The sequence below is a fragment of the Lepidochelys kempii genome, chromosome 3 (assembly GCF_965140265.1).
Source record: "Lepidochelys kempii isolate rLepKem1 chromosome 3, rLepKem1.hap2, whole genome shotgun sequence".
Lineage (NCBI taxonomy): Eukaryota > Metazoa > Chordata > Testudines > Cheloniidae > Lepidochelys > Lepidochelys kempii.
In genome coordinates, this window is record NC_133258.1 from 48,293,979 (window position 1) to 48,317,691 (window position 23,713).

Here is a 23,713-nt window from a genome sequence, read left to right on the forward strand (position 1 = left end):
ATGAGCTAGCCTCCATCACCCACTTGTTAAATTTTCAAACAAGCACCTTCTTGCTTTCTCCCCTGTAGCACCTCACAAGTGGGAGGAGTTTCCTGTAAACATCTGCAAAATGAACTCATTACCCTCCTTCAAATTCCTCCTCAAAACTCTTGTTTTCAATGATATCTACAAAAAGTTGACAATGGTTAGGTTACTAATGTGCTAAGGCCACAGCCTATTGTGCTGATGAGTACCGTCTCACTGATTGCTTGTACTTTTCTATTGTTCTGTCAGTGTCGATCTGTTGTGCAGCACTTAGCACAATGGGGTCCTGATCCATGACTGGATTTCTAAGCAAAAAGGTATACTACTACAACTAAAAACAAATCCTATTGGTAGATTTGCATGGAGTCTCTTTAACTTCGGTGGAGTTACACATGGGTAGCTGGAGTGTGCCAGATGATCTTCGCTGGGTCCAGAAGGGCTTTGTTGACAGGCAAAGCTATGCAGGCAGGTGAGGGTGTGTCAAGGTTCCTCCCCCACTCTGAACTCTAGGGTACAGATGTGGGGACCTGCATGAAAAACCTCCTAAGCTTATCTTTACCAGCTTAGGTTAAAACTTCCCCAAGGTACAAAATATTCCACCCTTTATCCTTGGATTGGCCGTTACCACCACCAAACAAATACTGGTTACTGGGGAAGAGCTGTTTGGAAACGTCTTGCCCCCCAAAATACTTCCCAAAACCTTGCACCCCACTTCCTGGACAAGGTTTGGTAAAAAGCCTCACCAATTTGCCTAGGTGACTACAGACCCAGACCCTTGGATCTGAGAACAATGAAAAAGCATTCAGTTTTCTTACAAGTAGACTTTTAATAGAGATAGAAGTAAATAGAAGTAAAGAAATCTCCCCTGTAACATCAGGATGGTCTATACCTTACAGGGTAATTAGATTCAAAACATAGAGAACCCCTTTAGGCAAAACCTTAAGTTATAACAAGATACACAGACAGAAATAGTTATTCTATTCAGCACAGTTCTTTTCTCAGCCATTTAAAGAAATCATAATCTAACGCATACCTAGCTAGATTACTTACTAAAAGTTCTAAGACTCCATTCCTGGTCTATCCCCGGCAAAGCAGCATATAGACAGACAGACCAGACCCTTTGTTTCTCTCCCTCCTCCCAGCTTTTGAAAGTATCTTGTCTCCTCATTGGTCATTTTGGTCAGGTGCCAGCGAGGTTACCTTTAGCTTCTTAACCCTTTACAGGTGAGAGGATTTTTTTCTCCGGCCAGGAGGGATTTTAAAGGGGTTTACCCTTCCCTTTATATTTATGACAGGGTGATTGGAGGATATCAAGCATATGATAAGGCTCTTTAGCCTCCTTGAGAGGGATCCACAAGGAATCTGCAATTCTCTTGACTAGATCCTGGAAGTGTTTAACATCATCTGCTAAGAATGGAGGCAGAGGCATGACAGCTTCATCCGGAGACAAAGACAAGATGTTGGCCGTGAGTGAGACTTCTTCATCGGCTCTAGCTTCCTGTTCCTCGAATTCCTCTTGAGGGTCAGGTCTCTTGGGTGGAGCAGGTGATACGAGTTGTCCTTCTCTATGGTGCTCGATACTATGGAAGATTGTTGGAGATGGCCACCCAAAGGTCCCAATATAGCAAAGGTCATGATGGACAATATAATGTGCATGGATACGTCAATTGTCAGGGAGGAGCCAGATCCTCCTCTCTCTGCACTGAGGCTGTCAAGCTTTGGAACTGATGCATGCACAACCAGCTCATCATCACAATGGCCGATCTCCCAGGAGTTCAGAATGTGACCACAGATGTACTCAGTAGGCACTTCTTCCAAGAACATAAGTGGGAAATAGACCCCAGCATATTACACCACATATTCAGTCAATGCAGGACAGCTCAGATAGACTTGTTCACCACAGAGTTAAACAAGAAATATATCCTCTTCTGCTTGTGGGGTAGTCTGGCTCACCAATCCCTGGGGGATGCTTTTCACCTTCACTGGTCGTCAACTTTCCTGTATACATTCTTGCTGACTCCCCTAAAAGCCAAAGTTTTATGCTCAAAATAAAGACAGACAAGCAGAATCATCCTAATAGTTCTGACCTTGCCCAGGAAAACGTGGTTTCCGTATCCAATAAAGCTGGCCATTTGCTCTCCAGTCACTCTCTACATCGCTCCTCATCTCCTCTCACAGGAGGGTGGGAAGATCCTTTACCCCAGCCTTGCAGTGTTTCATCTCAAAGCATAGTTGGCTGATGGTTCATGGGATTAGAGGCAACCTGCTCAGAGGGTGTCAAAAGACTATTATTACACAGCAGGAAACAATCTACTTGCTACACGTACTCAAAAATGGATGAGGTTTGTCGGCTGGTGTAACCTCAGGCATGTTCCACCAATGATTTCATCACTACCAGATATACTGGACTACATCCTAACTCTAAAATCCTTGGGAACTGTCAATGACCTCCATAAGAGTCCACTTGGCAGCAATCATGGCTTTCCACCCTCCAATAGAGGGTTATTCTGTCTTTGCCCACAGTGAGATTCCTCAGAGGGTTTAGAAACCTCTCTCCACCAATCTAATGCCCTACTCAGGCATGGGACCTCAATCTGGTTCTTAAAAACCTCACAAGACCACCCTTGGAACCAATGGTTACCTGCTCACTGCTCCATTTGTCTATAAAGATGGCATTCCTGATAATATCATGTCAGCACAATGGGTTGGAGAAGTAGGGGCTCTGATGGGATACCCCCTTTCGCGCTATCTTTTAAAGACAGGGTCATACCAAATTTGTCCCCACCCCAAATTTTTACCGAAAGCTTTTTCTAAGTTTCATATTAACCAGCCCATTCACTTGCCTGTCTTCCTCTCCAAACCAGATCTAGATAACCAGAAGGCACTGCTACAAACCCTTGATGTCAGGAGAGCCCTCGCCTTCTATCTGGATAGGACAAAGTCCTTCAGAAAGACCCATAGGTTGTTTGTCTTGGTAGCAGATAAGTGAAAAGTCTAACCAGAGACTTTTGAAGTGGATATCAGGCTGCACTAAATCTTGCTACGAGTGTTGCAATATTCAAACACCTTTGAATATATGTACTCATTCTACAAGGTCCTTTTCCACCTCTGTGGCATTCCTCAAGAATGTGCCCATTATTGTGAAATGTCAGGCCAATATTTGGGCATCTATACATATGTTTGCTGAACACTATACTGTAACTCACAACTCTGCTGCTGATACTGTGTTTGGCTTGGCTGTACTTTCTTCGGTACTACACACTACTCTAAAGTCTCCCTCTTCCCCCTACCTTAGAGGGAACTGCTCAGTAGTCACCTAGAGTGGAGCATCCATAGGGACACTACTTGAAGAAGAAGAAATGGTTACTCATTGTCAAGGTTCCTTCCCCACCTTCAACTCTAGGGTACAGATGTGGGGACCTGCATGAAAGACCCCCTAAGCTTATTCTTACTAGCTTAGGTTAAAAACTTCCTCAAGGACAGGGCAAAGTTTGTACCTTGAACAGTATGCTGCCACCATCAAGCGTTTTAAACAAAGAACAGGGAAAGGGACCACTTGAAGACATCTTCCCCCAAAATATCCCCCCAGCCCTACACCCCCTTTCCTGGGGAAGCCTTGATAATAATCCTCACCAATTGGTACAGGTGAACACACACCCAAACCTTGGGTCTTAAGAACAATGAAAAATCAATCAGATTCTTAAAAGAAGAATTTTAATTAAAGAAAAGGAAAAATAATCACCTCTGTAAAATCAGGATGGTAAATACCTTACAGGGTAATCAGATTCAAAACATAGAGAATCCCTCTAGGCAAAACTTTAAGTTACAAAAAGACACAAAAACAGAAATGTACATTCCCTCCAGCACATCTTATTTTACCAGCTATTAAACAAAAGAAAATTGAATGTATTTTCTAGCTAGATTACTTACTAACTTAACAGGAGTTGGAAGGCTTGCATTTCTGATCTATTCCTGGCAAAAGCATCACACAGACAGACAACTGTTCCCCCCACCCCTCCAGATTTGAAAGTATCTTGTCTCCTCATTGGTCATTTTGGGTCAGGTGCCAGTGAGTTTACCTTAGCTTCTCAACCCTTTACAGGTAAAAGGGTTTTGCCTCTGTCCAGGAGGGATTTTATAGCCCTGTGTACAGAAAGGTGGTTACCCTTCCATTTATATTTATGACACGCCCCCCAAATCACTGATAGGGTGAAACAATAGCTGAGATTTCTTCCTGGAGCTCTAGGAGAAAACAGAGTTAATAAGACACATGCATCTCTAAATATACTACTGACTGTATAAAGACTAACAATATTTTCCACATCTCAAGGACGATTTTAACCAGTTGATTCTGGGAAACTTTCACGGGAGAGTGCATCAGCCACTTTGTTAGAAGCTCCTGGTATGTGTTGTATGTCGAAATTGAAATCTTGGAGAGCTAAACTGCACCGAATAAGTTTTTTGTTATTTCCCATGGCGGTATGAAGCCACTGTAGCGCATCACGGTCGGTTTGCAGGTGGAAACGCTGTCCCCAAATGTATGGGCATAGCTTTTCCAGAGCCTAGACAATGGCGCAACATTCCTTTTCACTGATTGACTAGTGGCTTTCCCTCTCAGACAGCTTCTTGCTGAGAAACACGACAGGATGGAACTCTTCATTCGGTCCTTCTGGAATTAAGACTGCTCCCACTGCTCGGACGCATCTGTGGTTACTAGGAACGGTTTGTCAAAGTCTGGGGCCCTTAGCACAGGGTCAGACATGAGTGTCGCTTTAAGCTGGTTAAAGGCCTTCTGACACTCTTCGGTCCACTGAACGGCATTTGGCTGTTTCTTTTTGGTTAGGTCTGTCAGTGGGGTGGCGATTTGGCTGTATTGCAGTACAAATTGCCTGTAATATCCAGCCAAGCCTAAGAAGGATTGGACCTGTTTCTTTGACTTTGGGACAGGCCACTTTTGGATAGTATCCACTTTGGCCTGTAGGGGGTTGATAGTTCCTTGACCCACCTGGTGTCCAAGGTAAGTCACTCTGTTTAGGCCTGCCAGTACCCCTTGGTTAAGTCCAAGGTAGAGATGAACTGGGCCCCTCCCAGTTTCTCCAATAGTTCATCTGTGCGTGGCATTGGATAGTTGTCTGGGCAAGTTACAGTATTTAGCTTACGGTAGTCCATGCAAAAACGTATCTCCCCATCTGGTTTGGGAACTAGAACCACTGGAGATGCCCATGCACTGCCAGAGGGCTGGATTACACCCATCTGTAGCATGTCCTGGATCTCCCGTTCTATAGCAGTTTTAGCGTGAAGAGACACCCAATAAGGTTGGGTTCTAATTGGGTGAGCATTGCCTGAGTCAATGGAGTGGTATGCCCGTTCAATCAGTCTTGGGGTGGCTGAGAACGTTGGCGCATAGCTAGTGCACAGCTCCTTGATCTGCTGTCGCTTCATACGCCCAAGGGGAGGTTCACCTCTTTCACGCCACCATCACTTTTCCCTTCGTAGTAGATACCTTCAGGCCACTGTGTCATCTTTTCCCTGGGATGTAAACTGACAAACCTTTAATTCTCTGGAATAAAAGGGCTTTAGAGAATTAATATGGTACCTCAGGCTTTCGGTTGGAGGTGGGGAATGCTATGAGATAATTAACAGCTCCCAGGCTCTCTTGGACCGTGAATGGCCCTTCCCACAATGCTTCCAGTTTATGGGCCTGGAGCACCTTGAAGACCATGACCTGGTCTCCTGCTTTGAAGGAATGCTCTCTGGTATGTTTATCATACCAGGCTTTTTGCTCTTTTTGAGCATCCTTTAGGTTTTCTTTAGCAAGGGCTAAAGAGGTTCAGAGGGTGTTTTGTAGGTTGGTTAAGAAGTCCAGAAAGTTAGTTCCTGGAGAAGGTGTAAACCCCTCCCATTGCTGCTTCACCAACTGTAATGGCCACTTAACCTCGTGGCCGTATACAAGTTCAAATGGTGAAAACCCAAAACTGGGATGTGGTACAGCTTTGTAGGCAAAGAGCACCTGCTGCAACACTCGGTCCCAATCATTGGAGTGCTCATCAAGTTTAATGGCCCCCAAAGATCCATTAAACTTCTTCACCAGGCCATTTGTTTGATGATGGTAAGGGGTGGCAACCAAGTGATTCACCACATGAGCTTCCCAAAGGCTTTCCATAGTTCCTGCCAGAAAATTAGTTCCTGCATCTGTAAGGATGTCGGAGGGTCAACCCACCCTGGCAAAAATGTCTGCTAGTGCCTGGCACACACTTTTAGCCCTATTTTTGCTTAGATGCTTCTAGCCATTGGGTCGGAAAATCCATGGAAGTCAGTATGTACTCCTTTCCTCTGGGTGTCTTTTTTGGAAAAGGACCCAGAATATTCACAGCTACTCGCTGAAATGGAACCGCAGTGATGGGGAGTGGCTGTAGAGGGGCTTTTACCTGGTCTTGGGGTTTTCCCACTCTTTGGCATACCTCACAAGACCGGACATAGGTAGAAATATCCTTGCCCATTCCCTCCCAGGGGAACGATTTCCCAAATGGTCTTTGGTTCTGTTCACCCCAGCATGGCCACTAGGATGATCTTGTGGGCTAAACTTAAGAGCTTTACCCAGTACTTAGTTAGAACTACCAACTGTCGCTGAGGATGGTAGTTTTTCTGGTGTCCACCAGAAAGAGTTTCCTTCTATAAAAGTCTTCTTTCTACAACAAACCTGGATCGATTAGAAGAGCTGAGAGGCGATGGGTTACTCCGTGCTGCTGTCCAAGTTCTCTTGAGGCTTTCATCTGCTTCCTGTTCAGCCTGGAACTGTTCCCTTGATGCTGGAGACTTCAGTTCCTCACCTCTGTAAAATCAGGATGGTAAATATCTTACAGGGTAATCAGATTCAAAACACAGAGAATCCCTCTAGGCAAAACCTTAAGTTACAAAAAGACACAAAAACAGGAATATTCATTCCCTCCAGCACATCTGATTTTACCAGCCATTAAACAAAAGAAAATCTAACTTATTTTCTAGCTAGATTACTTACTAACTTAACAGGAGTTGGAAGGCTTGCATTTCTGATCTATTCCTGGCAAAAGCATCACACAGAAAGACAGAACCCCCCGCCCCACCCCTCCAGATTTGAAAGTATCTTGTCCCCTCATTGGTCATTTTGGGTCAGGTGCCAGCAAGGTTACCTTAGCTTCTTAACACTTTACAGGTGAAAGGGTTTTGCCTCTGTCCAGGAGGGATTTTATAGCCCTGTATACAGAAAGGTGGTTACCCTTCCCTTTATATTCGACACTCATCCTGCGCAGTAACCTTGCTTTTTTTTTAGATGTGTGTCTCTATGGATGCTCCACTACCTGCCCTCCTTCTCCTCTGCTTCAGAGTTCTCTGTTATGGATCTTCATGGTAGAAGGAACTGAAGGCGGTTCTTCCGCGGAGTGCTATATAACAACGGCAGAGGACATGAGACTGACTAACATGCACGCGCAGCCTAAATGGACGCTGCTATGAAAAATCTCTGCTCAAAGCCTCAGGGGGCGCTAGCAGATTTAGAGTGGGGCACCCGTAGGGAGACACATCTCAGAGAACCACAGCTACTGAATAGGGTGAGTAATCATTTCTTATAAGCTCTTTGGGAACTTTCTCTTGGTAAAATGGTTCCCAAAGTTTTTACTAAGGTGATCCACCAACTACATTTTGTCCTTTTTCGGAGCCACTATTACCTATAATCTTTGGACATGGCAACCCATCTAGAATCTTCCTGCCACCCACTGTTTGGGAAGGACAGTCTTAATTTGTATATGTGAATTGCCTAGCATATTGAGGCTCTGATCCCTCATTGGGGTCTTAAGATGCTACTGTAATACAATACACTAGAAATTTAGTGTTTACAGGTAATCAGTGCTGGGGCTTAGGTACTCAGACTAGATGTTAGTGTTGGGATCTGATGATATTGTGTGGTTTTGTAAGATAAGTAGGGAGATCTGTAATATGAGAGAAATACATAGTGGAGAAACCTAAAAGAACAATGAAAGTATGAAATTTGAAATTATGGGAAATCTATATTTTATTTGTTCATGCCCTGACTGATAACATGCATAGAACTTGAGCTTTGTAGAGCCCCATGCTTTTTGCAAATCTGAAATACCACTAAATAAAAATCTAAAAGAACATATAAACTGACATAAAATGAAAAACCCTACACTAGCAGCTCCTGTGCCATGGGGCTGAGCCTGACTTCCTAGTCTGGGCAACCTGACACACGGGGACTCAGTGCTGTTCAGGTTTTGCCCAGCCACATCATCAGGCCCAGCCCTGCAGGACAGGAGCCACTGTTGCAGGATGATTGTCGGGTGAATTCACTCTGCAAATCTGTCTCCCACCCCCACCACGGGGCAGGACCAGACCCTCTTCTCTTAGAGAAAGTGATCTGCTGGCCAGAAATAGATGACTCTAGAGATTCCTTCATCAGAAATAGATGATATATTTTTAAAATTAAAAATAAAAAAACATATACATAATAAATTTGAGTAAAAATCAAATAACTAATTTTGATCAAATAGTCTTGCACTGGCAATAAATCTGCAAACTTCCTATCACGTAGCTATTTTTAATCAACTTTTTTTACTTTTCTGGACTACATTCTTTGGTGAGAAAATCACCTAATTTCTTGGTATTCTAGAAGTATGAGCTCACCTTAAATTTAAGATGTTGCTACAAAAGTGGAAATGGTGAGCCTTCTGTTTTTTATTTCTTAGTGTTAAAAGCTTGAAAATGGATTCATTCAGTGTGTTTGAATTAGGGCTGTTGATTAATCATAGTTAACTCAGTTTCTCCATCACAAATGCATTTTCCTGGTTTAGACAAGGCTTTTCATATGAGTGGGGCTTCAGCTCAAATGCCATTTTGATTCTCAACTGTGGCAGTAGAGAAAGTCTTTCAGAAATAAGTCACAGGGCAGTTGGGTGTTTAAAGGTTAAAACTAGCTTGTTAAATTTGGAGTCATTCTTAATAGGTAGCCAGTGGAGATCCAAAAGCACTGGTGTCATGTGTTTCCAGAAAAATGTACCATGTTACAAATGAGTATTGTATATATTTTACATCTGGGGACACTGAGGCTTGTTGGGTCTCATCCAAAGCCCTTTGTAGTCTATGGAACACTTTCCATGGATTTCAGTGGTCTTTGGATTAGGTCCAGAGTGTCGTTCAAATTTTGAGTGCCCTTACAGGGGCCAGCCTTTTCTGAAAATGGAGACCCCTTTTCGATGTTTCATTTTAGGCATCCGATATCAGTAGTCTCTTCTGAACATTTGGACTTAAAGGTGTACTTAAGGCACCCTTTAAAAAAAAATACTAGACAAAGTGCTTTAAATAACCACAGTAAAAAATCTAATGTCAGTTACAGTGTTGTTTGGAACAAGAGAAGATTTTAAAAAAAACCCCAGTTAAATGTGTAATTTTGAAGTTGGTGTTGTCACTTTAACTTAGCTATAGACTCAACTGTTTTGGCCACTGAATTTCTTCAAACTGACCAAGATCCATTTTCAAGGAACAGGAGGCTAGGTAAAGGTAATCCTACTCCTTGCACTCACTTTCCTCATGCTGCTGCATTCCGCATTAAGATGCCCCCTAGGTTCAGGGCAGTTTTCATAGGATCTTACTCTTTTGCTCTTCACAGCATTTTTTAGTTGCAGTTATATAGTTAGTAGGTGGTATTCAAAGTAAACGAAACATTTTATTTGCCAGGGAATGCAGTATTAACTATTTTGCTATGTTTACCACCCTAAACAGGATTCTAAATTAGAATATTGTCTTTTAGAGATGTTAATTCATAATTCATCTCTGTTTTTTTTTTTAATCTCAAGAAGGTTTTTTGTACTTTAGATAGAAGGTTTTGACAAGTTTAGTCTGGCAGCTGCTGTCACTTGAAGATGGTTTAATAAAATACAGATACCAAATGTTGAATCTGTTTGAGAAGGCTGTCTCAGAGAGACAATTACAAATCTGTTTTAGTGCTTTTCTTTTCATTTTGTTTAGTATCTACAGTTCTAACTTCATTAGCATCTAGTGCATATTGTGTTTTCAGTTAGACCAAAATAAAACAGAAGAAGGTGTCTTTAGAAGACTTTCATTTTCTCCATCACCTACCTCATTTTTCTATGTGTAAGCATAAGTATTTGTCTACTGATACCATGAAGGAGATTGTACAATTCTTTAGCTTGTTAAACCATGAGGTATGAAGTGCGTTGTCAAGACGGACACAAAGAGTACTTAAAAGATCAATACCAAAATAATCTGAATCCAAATTTTGACCTGACCATAACATTTGTATAATATGGTTAAAAATTTCCTTTTGATTCTTCTAAAAAAATGTAAAAGCCAGTGCTGTGTGTCCTGCTCTTATTCAATACTAAATACTCTTACTCAAATACTCATGGGATTTTAAGAAAAAGGGATAAGGAAATGTCACAGACCTGATTGGGCTCCCACTGCTGGATGCTCACTAGGCTGTTGGGTTTGGATCCAAATATTGGGTCCTGAATGCTTCTTAACCTGAAGAGTCTAAGTAGGGTGACCAGACAGCAAGTGTGAAAAACCGGGACGGGGGTGGGGGGTAGTAGGTGCCTACATAAGACAAAGCCCCAAATATTGGGCCTGTCCCTATAAAATTAGGACATCTGGTCACCCTAAGTCTGAACAGCATCCAGGCTCTGGCCTCTCAGTCTCGGAGGGCAGACTCCCTATTTGGTACCCTTTGTCAAAAGTGGGACCATATGGTCCAGCTGCCTTAGGCCCCAAAAGCAGTCTCACCAGTAGTTTTCCCAGAGCCCCATCTTCATGGGGTTCTCTGATTTACAGTTTGACCCTTCATGGATGTGTGATGGCTACAGCAAGAAACTCATTGAAAAAGCCTATGTGTACACACTTTATTCACGGAGAAAGCATAGAGCCTTGCAGACCCATGCAAAAATAACGAAATCTGCATGTAGAAACCCTCTCTCCAGTTTTCTTCCCGTATCGTGAAACCTTTGGGTTTGGTCAGTACCTTCTGGGTCCCAAGACCCTCTTCTCTTTCTCCTCAACCCTCAAGTTTCCTTTTTCTTATTCTACAACAAGCTGTCCTTTGCTTATTCAGATCTAGTGGTCAACAGGTTGCCCCTAGTCCCTTTTTTAACAGCAGGTTGTAACATCCCTTTCTTTGTTCTCCTGTTCTGCGGGGGCATTTCCATTGTTCCAACAAAAGGAATTTTCCATGGTATTACAATCAGGTACCTTGCAGTTTAGATGAGTGTACACTGTGTACCTGTTTTCCCAAACATCACCCATAGGCACATTCTTTACAATAATCTTGTAACTTTACTGGTACAGGGTTATTCCTGGGTCACCTACTTATGTCCATCCTTCTTTAGGCTTAAGGCCTAATGTGGCTAAGGTAACATCTTACAGGCCTCAGCTGCAGGCCTTGCTTTATAGCTTTACTTTGCTTATATGCCAAATACACACTCTTCACTCATAAATATTTGTCAACCTATACCCCTGTAATACTATCCTACTTATTCCTATGCCTATACCTACAATTTAAATCTATTTATCACACATTGATTACATATGAATTAACCACAACAATAGATAACATAATAAAATGATTATATAAGGTGATTAGCTACATCCTTCCAATGCCACCATATCATTTTCTGTCATGCCTACAAAAAAACATGATGACACTACTCGTGTGCTGAGATTACTGGCTATTGTACTGACCAATATTGTCTCATTGTTTCCTTGTACTCCTCCATCAGCCTGTTTGATCCATCTGTTGTTTCTTGTCTTATACTTAGATTGTAAGATCTTTGGGGAAGGGACTGTTTTTTTGTTTTGTGATTGGACAGCACCTAGGACAGTAGAGTTCTGGTCTATGACTAGAGCTGCTAAACACTACAGTAATACAAATAATTGATGATAGTAAAATACCACTCAACCAGTTTTCGTTATCTGTTGTCTGGGAATAGAGAGGAGGTATTCCAAAGATGACAGTAACCTCAAGAAGTTTGACCAATTCTCTAGTGTCTGCCGAAAACAAGACTAAAGAAGTAAACAAGGATTTGTTTTAACTGTGATTTAAACAGAAAGAATACCATGTACTACAGTAAAGTCATCTCTCAATTGCATGTTTTACACAAAATAAATATTGCAAGTACCAGAGAATAAACAGTAACATCCAGCATGCTGTCTTAGCCATATCCATTCTTTCTGGAGTTAATCACTGAGTGCCTGATAATATTTACAGCACTAATTTTTATCAGAAGTTGTCTCCCTGAATCAGCATTCCCCAAAATGTTTTTATTCTTATGCAATATTTGCAGCTTAATTGAGTAAAAACCGATGCTTGCAAATTAAGTTCAACAAAACTTTACACAAATTCTACTTCTTTTCTTACTTTTTGCATCCTTTGTCTCACAGCTGAAAAACTCTTGTTTTCAAAGATCAAAAAAGAAAAATGTTTGATTACTGAATGCATGTAGAATCCTCACCTTAACTCACAGTTCTTCTAAATACACAATCATGGTTTTAATGGTTTCTAGTGGGTATTCTGTAACATCTCTCAGTACAAATGTCATCTTTCTCTGTTAAATTCAAAACTGCATACAGTCATTGTCCCCCAAAATATTATTTTATTTCAGTGTCTGACGGGGTGCCAAAAATTCACCAGGTCTTCCTAGTGAAGCCTGAATTTTAAAAAATATTTTTCTAGTTCTGTCATATAACTCAGTGTTTTTAACTGTTTGGGGGCTTTTAGAATTTGACAGCATCCACAGAAATGTAGCTTGGGCCAGTGAGCTACTTGCTGAGCCTGTAGCTCTGTATGTGTGAGCTATCCCTGTTGCCAATTGTGTTGGAGACCCTACCACATAAGTAGAGAAGAAAGTTGAATTTCATCATCATTGCTCTTTTCTTCTGCCCTGCAATCAGACTAGACTGATAACTGCTCCCACCCCACCCTCCCCAAAGGAGAATGCATTTGAGATTGCAAGTAGTGCTCCAGATGCTTACATTTAGTTTACCACAACTTTGGTACTCTTGGTATTATTTTGAATACTTTTAATTAGTTTATAGTGACTGTTCCCTTTTTTTTTTTTAGGATGTGTTCACCAGGGTGTCTCAACACTTTCAAACTCAGCACCAATATCTAAAGACTGAAGACTCTCCCTATTCCCCCCCCCCCCCCCCAGGAATACAGGAACAACAACAAAAAATTCTGTATAATCTTGATTTTAGTGTTATTTCTAATTTGGTTTACAAAACAGATAACTCAGCACGATTTTTTTCTTGTCTGGTTTGCATGTAAAGTTCTCAGTTCCTAAATTTAATTTGCTAAAAGTTGCAAGGTCATCTATTCCTGCATTTATGAAAATTTCTTTTTTTAACTAACTAAACTAAACAACATATTTCCTTTTTTTGTTTCAGCCATTCCTATGTTGGTCCAGATTACAGCATACAAAAAAATGTTGGGAAAATTTCATTAGAACACATTGATGCAGTAAGTACTTTGTGCTCTTCATTGGTTGCTATATGCTCATTGTTGTCTTGCCTTTCTAAAAGCGATTAACAGTTCATCCCACCACCTCCTAGGGTATGACTGGCCTTTCTTAAAAAAGTCTTTATTCTCCCTGTCCATAAAAGCTGTGACTAAACTATCTGCTTTATCTCTTCAGTAGTAGTTCTCAAACTGTTTTGAGGACCAGTTCAACAAAATTATGTCACATAAAAGCTAAAATGCAGCAAAGTTAACTTGAAGTGCAACCTGTGAGAAATTAGAGTGGGACTGTTTGTGAGTTGGTGTTAATTTTTTAATTTTACCTCCAGTTGTTTTTCTTCTTCATTTTATAGTCAATTTCTATATAATTGGTCAGTTTCCCTGTTTTGGGGGATTTTTTAAAAATATGGACCTATGAAAGTTTATTGTAAAACCTCAATAATTGGCAGAGGGAATCGGGAACAAATGGGAGCAAGTGGCAGGAAATTTTGAATTTTGCCTAAATGCTACATTAGAAGAATGAATCTTAGGTAGAGAGATTCAGCATTAGAATTAAATGCACCTCCAAAACCAAGATTATTAACATCCCCGCTTTTCATCCAACCAATTTGAAACACCTGGGTATGAAGACTGCAATATATCACCTATTTCAAATTGGGTAATTGATCTCCCACAGAACAAGAAGGCTTAGACTTCTACTCCTTTCTCTTCTCAGTGTCCTAGGATTTCAAAGACAAGGAAAGCTCTATCAGAGGTCTTTGAACAGATTCCTCCAGAAGCCATGGTTCAGGATGGAAATCCTAAATTCCACCATAGCAGCAATTCCAAAGGAAACTTTTTCTGTCATTAATTTATCTGTAGAACACTTACCTACACATTGTTCTATGTACCTCCTGGAAAAGATACCAGAGTCACATACAAAAGATGATGTTACCAGTATGCTGCTTTTACTTTTTGAACTGCCTGCCTCTCTAAGGATATTAACTAAAGTGCTAGTAAACATTGTATTTTCCTCTGGTAGAAAAGGATTCACACATACCCATTCCAAAACAACCTGCTCATTGGAGCACTGCTCCTGGAAATGGCCCACAAAACAGGTATCACTTGTCCAATCCATGTTATTCAAGAACGGAATCTGGGCTAACTCCACTACGATCTAAGTGATGTCATGGAGCTGATATTACTTCTGGGAGTTAGAGATATCAGCCTTCACAGAAATTTTTTTCCTATCAGAGGGCAGGATTCAGAAGCTGGTGGCCAAAGGGCACAATGCCATCCATTCTTCAATGAATCTATCTTGGCTTTGATATCTTGAAGCAGAATGAAGGTCTCTTCACCAACATACTGTTGTCAGTGAGGTTCCACATGTCTTCTCCAGAAGTTTCTTATTTTCTTGAGTCCACAGAACCTATTATGCCTGTTCTCTTTTGTCCCATTGCCAAGAGGTACTCAAAAGGCCAAAGTATGTTAGAATCAGAGCAGGTTTGTGGAGAAAATCTATGCCAGCTTGAAGAGCAGGGAATTTCAACAATTTCACCCTAGGCTAATGAAAGAGCAGAACTTCAACACAATATTAGTTGGCTCAGAGAATTAAGCCCTAAGAAAGATAAATCCAGTCCTGATCAGCCAAGATATACCAGTGACATCTTAAAGCACTTCCGCAATGGCTTATATCAGCAAAGAAGGAAACACTAGATTCTCATTCTGGCTATGCGCATCTAATTTTCTTTGTTCCTGAGTGAAAAGGAAGAAAAACAAATCTGTTTTCTCAAGCACAGCATGCAAAGAGGAAATAAACATCATAGCAGCTGGTGAAGAGAACAAAGGATAATCCAGGAGAATGGAATCTACAGCCCAAGGTCTTTGAATGGAGAGTTGGGTCCTGAGTTGCACACCTATCAAGGGACCTTTTTGTATTCAGAACTCTGGAGAGAAACCAAAGTCTTATTCCAGAGTAATAATAGGCTGTACTTCTCAAATCCACATCAATGAGGAAAACTCGCTCCCGGGAAATAAATCTTGTATTAAATGCCTTCCCTAAGCATTTCTTTGATCCCTTGTCACAAGTGCCCATAGAATTTCTTTCTTGCAACAGTACTGCACCCCTCATGAAGGGAAAATTGTGCTAAGCGTTAACACAACCTTTATTCCCAAGATAAACCTTGTTAGAAGAAATTTTGTTTCCACTCTTTTTGCCCACCTGCAAAAACCTCCAACTCTGGCATACTCTTGATGTAAGAAGTACATAGTGTATAGTACAAATCAACACTGAATGCAGTATCCACTTCAGGAAAGCTCTAGCTCTGTTGGTCTAAAAATCTCAAAATAAATTAAAAATCAAAAAACCACCCTACATCTGCTGCTAAGGCTTCAGTTACTAAAGTTGTTTCAGAAGCTTTCAGAGAGAAAAAACAGTTTTTTTTCCCCCTTGAACTGTTGTGCTCTTTCATTCAGAGCCGTGGAAGTTTCATGACCTGAAGAATTATACTAACATACAAAGAAAGATGCAGGGTGGCCATCTGGTCATGTTTTTGCACACCTTTACTATGTTTTACAAGTTAAATGTGCAGATCATCTCAGTCTTTGTCATGGGAGGAAGGGATTTACGTTCTATGCTCACCCAGTAACGGATCTATTTATTTAAAAAGATCTCTCTGACCCCTCTTTTGGTGACACAGTGCTATTGAACATCCCATTATGATGGACCTGTGGACTTTCCCTACAAAGAAGAATCAGAACATTTTTTATCTTACCTGAAAATTTCCTTTCTTCTAGCAGGAAGTCCCTAGATCCAACCCACCTGTCACAAGGTCATAGTTCTGGGGAATGCTGGACAATGTTGGCACAGGAACAAATGGGTGTAAACGATCCATGAATAAATTCAATCTGGAAATTAGAAGAAGGGTTCTAACCATCAGAGGATTGAGGTTCTAAAAGAGCCTCCCAATAGAAGTTGTGGGGGAAAATTTAATTAGTTTTAAGAGAAAGCTCGACACATTTGTGAGTGGGATTGTATGGTGGTTTTTTGATGGTGGGAGGCAGAAGGGTGCGTTGTGGTTTATGTCTGATGTTCTTGTAATCTCATGCTTCAGGGCTTCAGCTGGCCACTTGCAATGATCAGGGAGGGATTCTGTGTGTAGTTTTTTGTTGTTTTCCTTTGAAGAATCAGAGATTACCACAGTGGGAGATGGGATACTGGGCAGGGAGGGCCAGTGCTTTAGGTGGTACTGGGCATTCTCTCTCTCTCTCAGATGCTTTGCTGGCTTATTCTTGCTCACATGCTCAGGGTCTAACTGATCCCTATGTGTGGTGTCGGGAAGGAATTTTACCCCGAGTCAGATTGGCAGTGATCATGGATTTTTTTTGTCTTCCTCTGTAGCATGGGATGCATGTCGCATGCTGGAAATATGTGGATATATCACATGTAATCAATTCTCTACCATTGCAGGGCCCTCATGCATTGGAGCACCTGTTATCTGTCTGTGGCACATAGTAGTTTAGTTTCCTTGTAATACTTGTAATACTTCTTTGCTCTAATTTCAGTTATTGGGTTTAGTGTGCTGGTGCTGAGTGATGGTAGCTTGTGTTAACAGGAGGTCAGATTAGATGATCTGGTGCTCTCTTCTGGCCTCAGATTCTGTGACTCTTTGATGTTTAAACTGTCGCACACACCTTCATTTTCAATCCTCCAAGGAGCTATAAGCAGGCGTAAGACCCATTGTAATAGTTCTACAGGGGGTTTTTTGCTGTAAGAAAGAAAATTATCAAATACACTTTTTTTACTTAGTAGCTTTCCACTTGTGTTACTCTGTTTTATGTTTTTGTCCTTGGAAGACTTATTAAATTTAAAGGGTCAAGGACATATTTGAATTATCTGCAGTCCAGTGCATTTTATTTCCCCCAGCCATCAGCCTTTCCAAGTGGAGTTAATTAGTAATCCCAATAAGCATATATCCTATCAATTAATTGGCTAGTCTGTTTTACACACATATTTTCTTATTCTTGCAGCTTTCTGTTAAATCATTTCCTCTTTGCATGAGACAGTTGAACAAAGCCCTGCGTGATAACCACCATCTCCGTCACGGAGGCCGTATGCAATATGGATTGTTCTTAAAGGGCATTGGCTTAACGCTGGAACAAGCTTTGCAATTCTGGAAGTCTGAATTTATTAAAGGAAAAGTGGATGCAGACAAGGTAAGTTTTAAAAACAAGGCTAAATATCAAAGTGCAAGGATTTCTTAATAATATAGTCTGTTCTTCATACCACACTTCATAATTAACTGGAAACTATTTTACTAAACGTTAGTGTAAAAACTAGGATAATGCACCTTTCTAAGTACTTTTCTCCTTTTGGGTATAATTTTGCTTTTTAACAAAATGTTGTTGTTTTTGTTTGTCTCACCCACTTCAATGAGGCATGGGAAAAGAGAGGCAATTCCAAGGAAAGCCATGTTCTAAACCAAACAGAGTTCCGTAGATTAGAACTGGCACGTTGTATTGCACCACTAAGCAGCTGAAAAGCCAACGCAGTTCAGGAACTGAAATGGCAGGAAAGTTGCCATATTTTGTACTAGCTGAAACTTCGTAATAGTCATTATTATTATTTGTATTATCATAATGCCTAAGAGTCTTAGTCATAGACCAATACCTCATTGTGCTAGATGTCATAGAAAAAGATGGCCACTGCCCCCAAGAGTTTACAGTCTAAAGATAAGAAGCAATACGTGTATATAGACAGATGCGGGGAGTAAAGGAAACAATGAGACAGTTTTGGTCAGAATGATAGGCAGAGGCACCAGGAGCATAACTATTGTTAAGTGTTTTCTAGGTGTCATAGGAAAGAGAGTTTTAAGTAGAATAACGTGTTAGTTTTGTGGATATTTACAGAAAGCTTCTTCCATGGATGAGGGGCAGCATGGGAGAAAGTGTGAAGGAATGCTTTTTTGAAAACTTAGTAAGTGGGTGATGGAGGCTGGCATCATGGGCCTATCAGTGGGAGCTGACATTCTGATAGTGAATAAGAAATAAGTAGGATGGGGTAGAGCCTTATAAGTTAAGAAAGATTGTGTAAATATCATGCAATAGAGAAGGAGGAGCCAGTGAAAGACAAGAACATAAGAATGACCATTGTGGGTCAGACCAATGGTCCATCTAGCACAGTATCCTGTCTTCTGACAGAGGTCAATGCCAGGTGCTTCAGAGGGATTGACTAGAACAGGCAATCATCAAGTGATCCATCCCCTGTCATCCACTCCCAGCTTCTGGCAAACAGAGGCCAGGGACACCTAGAGCATGGAGTTGCATCCCTGATGATCTTAGCTAATAGCCATTGATGGACCTATCCCTCATGAACTTATCTAATTCTTTTTTGAATCCCATTATAGTTTTGGCCTTCACAACATCCCCTGGCAACAAGTTCCACAGGTTGACTTTGCATAGTGTGAAGAAGTATTTCCTTTTGTTTGTTTTAAATATGCTGCCTATTAATTTTATTGGTTCTTGTGTAATGTGAAGGATTAAATACCACTTCCTTATCCACTTTCTACACATAAGTCACAATGTTACAGTCTTCTCTCATATCCCCTCTTAATCATCTCTTTTCCAAGTTGAAAAGATCCAGTCCTTTTAATCTCTCTTCATATGGAAGCTGTTCCATTCCCCTAATTGTTTTTGTTGCTCTTCTCTGTACCTTTTCCATTTCTAATATATCTTTTTTGAAATGGGGTGACCAGAACTGCATGCAGTATTCCAGATGTGGGCGTATCATGGATTTATATAGTGGCATTATGATATTTTCAGTTTTTATCATCTCTCCCTTTCTTAATGCTTCCTAAGATTCTATAGCTTTGACTGCTGCTGTACGTTGAGTAGATATTTCAGACAACTATCCACTGTGATTCCAAGATCTTTCTTGAGTGGTAACAAATAAGTTAGACCCCATCATTTTGTATGTTTAGGATTATGTTTTCCAATGTGCATTACTTTGCATTTATCAACATTCAGTTTCATCTACCATTTTGTTGTCCAGTCACTCAGTTTCGTGAGATCCCTTTGTAACTCGTCCCAGTCTGATTTGGACTTAACTATTTTGAGTAGTTTTGTTTCATATGCAAATTTTGCCACCTCACTGTTCACTCCTTTTTCCAGATTATTTATTAATATGTTGAATAGTACTGGTTCCAGTACAGACTCCTTGGGGACACCACTATTTACCTCTCTCCATTTTGAAAACTGACCATTTATTCCTACCCTTTGTTTCCTATCTTTTAACTAGTTACTGATCCATGAGAGGACTTTTTCTCTTATCCGTGACAGCTTACTTTGCTTAAGAGCCTTTGGAGAGGGAACCTGTCAAAGACTTTCTGAAAATCTAAGTACACTATACCCACTGGATCACTCTTGTCCACATGCTCCGCGCTAAAAGTAAAAGGAGCAGGGTGGAATGATTCCCTCTCCAGTACCTTCTTACTGGCACATGGCCTGAGTCAGAATCCTCTAGTTTCCAGAGCTGATCCTTCTGTTCTCCTGCAAATATTCAACCTATATTATTCTCAGTTTTTTATTGTTTTAGTCCTTTTTAGTTTCCCAGTTAGTGTTAGAATCTCCACCCCAGAGGATTTCTGTAGACACTTATGAAATGAACAACCATTAGGGATTTTTATGTGTAGTTTTGCAAAATCTTTGAAGTTTCAAATTAAGTTGCAGATTGTGAGTACATTGAAAAACGATTCTACCTTTTATCTGAAAATAAAGGATGACAAATGCATTTGTAGTCTCTAATGGAAAAGGAAATCATCGAAGGAAAAGAGAAAAAAATCACTTTTTCTATTCAAGGCCTGGAAAAAAAAATGGATCATGTCATCTGATCTCCTCCCTTCCTTGTCACTATGGCAGGGCAGTCAGAGAGGACACAGTAACTTGCATGACTAGGGTGAAGCTCAAGTACCAGAGAGAGGTTAAAACCAAAACATGGAAAACCAAAAATCTCCTGGTGCTGTCATGTCCAAGCCACCAAAGCTAATGGCTTTCCTCAGCAAGATGCTGAACTTAAAGAATCATGAAGATGGAATTTCTTCAGGCATATTTCCCTGGAAAATATGTATAAGAACATCACTTTGTCATCTTTTAATTTCTACCTGAAAGATCTTGAGCAGGATCCACGCACACCAATAGCACTAACAATATTTAAAAGCTGGTTATGGTTTGAAAGAATTTAATGTTTTTGCATAACAGCTTTTAACATTGCTAACACCTAAACTGTAATTTTACACATTGTATCAAACTTCTCAGATATCAAGCTGGATAAGCAGAGGGTGTTTTAGCTAGTCAACATGAGCTCTGCTTTTCACATGCCCACCTTTAATTTTAATTACATCATTTGCTCAATAAGTAGAAATAGTCTTGGCTACAGGAACCTTAAAGGTGTGTTTTAGGTGTTGAAAAATGTAACATTTTAAATGGCTAATAGCTTAGCTTTTGTTTCCTCAGACCTGTAGTCCTAGAGGAAGAGTCTTCATTTGTGTAATGACTAAACTTGATCCATCAGATCACGACAGTGTCATATGTTTATCAGTTTGCTACTGAATGCACTGTAAATTCCTTTGCCTTAAAATGTCCCCATACCTTAAGGAAGGAGCCAATGTAAAACAGAGATGCAAAGCGTCATCTAAAATGGGCATGTGTAATTTCAGAAGGCAAATGTTGAATTGTAAAAGATACCTAGTATACATAGCTATGGATACCAATGAAATGCATAATATGAGTATGGACTCTTTGCTATAGTTTAGGTCTTCGACATACAAGTAGGATCCGCACTTGGAACGTTACAACAGGAAGAGATTTATTTGGTACAATTTCACAGTCTTGTTATCTTTGTCAGAAGAAAGAAATAAAGTTGTAATTTTCAGCTCTTGATTAAAATCTTTCAGTGGAAAATAGTGCCATGGTATTACACTCATGTATTCTTGGGATAATAGGAATGTAATGTCCCATTTTGACGTTTCAGAATGCTGTGTTTTGATTTGCTTGTCACTACACTTCTTCCAGAGTTGCAGTCATATTAACCCATGGAAAGAAAATGGAATGAGAGGCAGTTAAGATACAGAATACTGAGGAAGATCAAAGTAGTATGACACGCTTGTGTAGTTCAAAGAACATAGCATACATTAATAGTATTGATATTTCATCATTATTGCATCAGAGCCTAACAAGAATGCTGAAGTGGTACATATTTAACTAATCATCATGACAATTCAGATACTTTAATCTACATATCTTCAGATTTTGTATCTGTCTGAAGGGGTAGCTACTGCAGTCTGAAAGGCTACATATTTCCAGTGTCTTTAGAAATATTTTAGAAAAGGAGGAATGAAAGCATTGTATCACAATCCCCGAAATAGACATTTCAGTAAAAGTTATAGTGTATATGAGTGAGGGTCAGATTCTGCCAGCCTTACAAAACGTCATAGAGTCTTAGGCCGGTCTACACTAGAAAATTAGGTCTGTTTAACTACATCAATCCGGGGTCTGAAAAATCCACACATTGTTAAGCCAATCCCTGTTGAGGTTACAGGGACAAATCATCCCGATGAGTCGAAAGAATAGTAAATATGGCAGGCGACCAGCTTGGCTTAATGGTGAAATCCTAGCGGATCTTAAACATAAAAAAGAAGCTTACAAGAAGTGTAAGGTTGGACATATGACCAGGGAAAAGTATAAAAATATTGCTCGGGCATGTAGGAATGAAATCAGGAGGGCCAAATCGCACCTGGAGCTGCAGCTAGCGAGAGATGTCAAGAGTAACAAGAAGGGTTTCTTCAGGTATGTTGGCAACAAGAAGAAAGCCAAGGAAAGTGTGGGCCCCTTACTGAATGAGGGAGGCAACCTAGTGACAGAGGATGTGGAAAAAGCTAATGTACTCAATGCTTTTTTTGCCTCTGTCTTCACTAACAAGGTCAGCTCCCAGACAGCTGCGCTGGGCATCACAAAATGGGGAACAGATGGCCAGCCCTCTGTGGAGATAGAGGTGGTTAGGGACTATTTAGAAAAGCTGGACGTGCACAAGTCCATGGGGCCGGACGAGTTGCATCCGAGAGTGCTGAAGGAATTGGCGGCTGTGATTGCAGAGCCATTGGCCATTATCTTTGAAAACTCGTGGCGAACGGGGGAAGTCCCGGATGACTGGAAAAAGGCTAATGTAGTGCCAATCTTTAAAAAAGGGAAGAAGGAGGATCCTGGGAACTACAGGCCAGTCAGCCTCACCTCAGTCCCTGGAAAAATCATGGAGAAGGTCCTCAAAGAATCAATCCTGATGCACTTGCATGAGAGGAAAGTGATCAGGAACAGCCAGCATGGATTCACCAAGGGAAGGTCATGCCTGACTAATCTAATTGCCTTTTATGACGAGATTACTGGTTCTGTGGATGAAGGGAAAGCAGTGGATGTATTGTTTCTTGACTTTAGCAAAGCTTTTGACACGGTCTCCCACAGTATTCTTGTCAGCAAGTTAAGGAAGTATGGGCTGGATGAATGCACTATAAGGTGGGTAGAAAGCTGGCTAGATTGTCGGGCTCAACGGGTAGTGATCAATGGCTCCATGTCTAGTTGGCAGCCGGTATCAAGTGGAGTGCCCCAAGGGTCGGTCCTGGGGCCGGTTTTGTTCAATATCTTCCTTAATGATCTGGAGGATGGTGTGGATTGCGCACTCAGCAAATTTGCGGATGATACTAAACTGGGAGGAGTGGTAGATACGCTGGAGGGGAGGGATAGGATACCGAAGGACCTAGACAAATTGGAGGATTGGACCAAAAGAAATCTGATGAGGTTCAATAAGGATAAGTGCAGGGTCCTGCACTTAGGATGGAAGAATCCAATGCACAGCTACAGACTAGGGACCGAATGGCTAGGCAGCAGTTCTGCGGAAAAGGACCTAGGGGTGACAGTGGACGAGAAGCTGGATATGAGTCAGCAGTGTGCCCTTGTTGCCAAGAAGGCCAATGGCATTTTGGGATGTATAAGTAGGGGCATAGCGAGCAGATCGAGGGACGTGATCGTTCCCCTCTATTCGACATTGGTGAGGCCTCATCTGGAGTACTGTGTCCAGTTTTGGGCCCCTCACTACAAGAAGGATGTGGATAAATTGGAGAGAGTCCAGCGAAGGGCAACAAAAATGAT

The 23,713-nt window shown here is 40.9% G+C and overlaps 1 protein-coding gene across 8 annotated transcripts in view; it reads left to right on the forward strand.

Moving 5' to 3' along the window:
- The window catches only part of PRIM2 (DNA primase subunit 2), a 309,065-nt gene that overhangs the window by 185,301 nt on the left and 100,051 nt on the right, over positions 1-23,713 (forward strand). For all 8 annotated transcript variants that reach the window (XM_073336325.1, XM_073336323.1, XM_073336328.1 and 5 more), the window contains 2 exons: positions 13,471-13,543; positions 17,549-17,734. In XM_073336325.1, the coding sequence (XP_073192426.1) occupies positions 13,471-13,543; positions 17,549-17,734 (259 nt within the window). The remainder of the gene's footprint in view (positions 1-13,470; positions 13,544-17,548; positions 17,735-23,713) is intronic.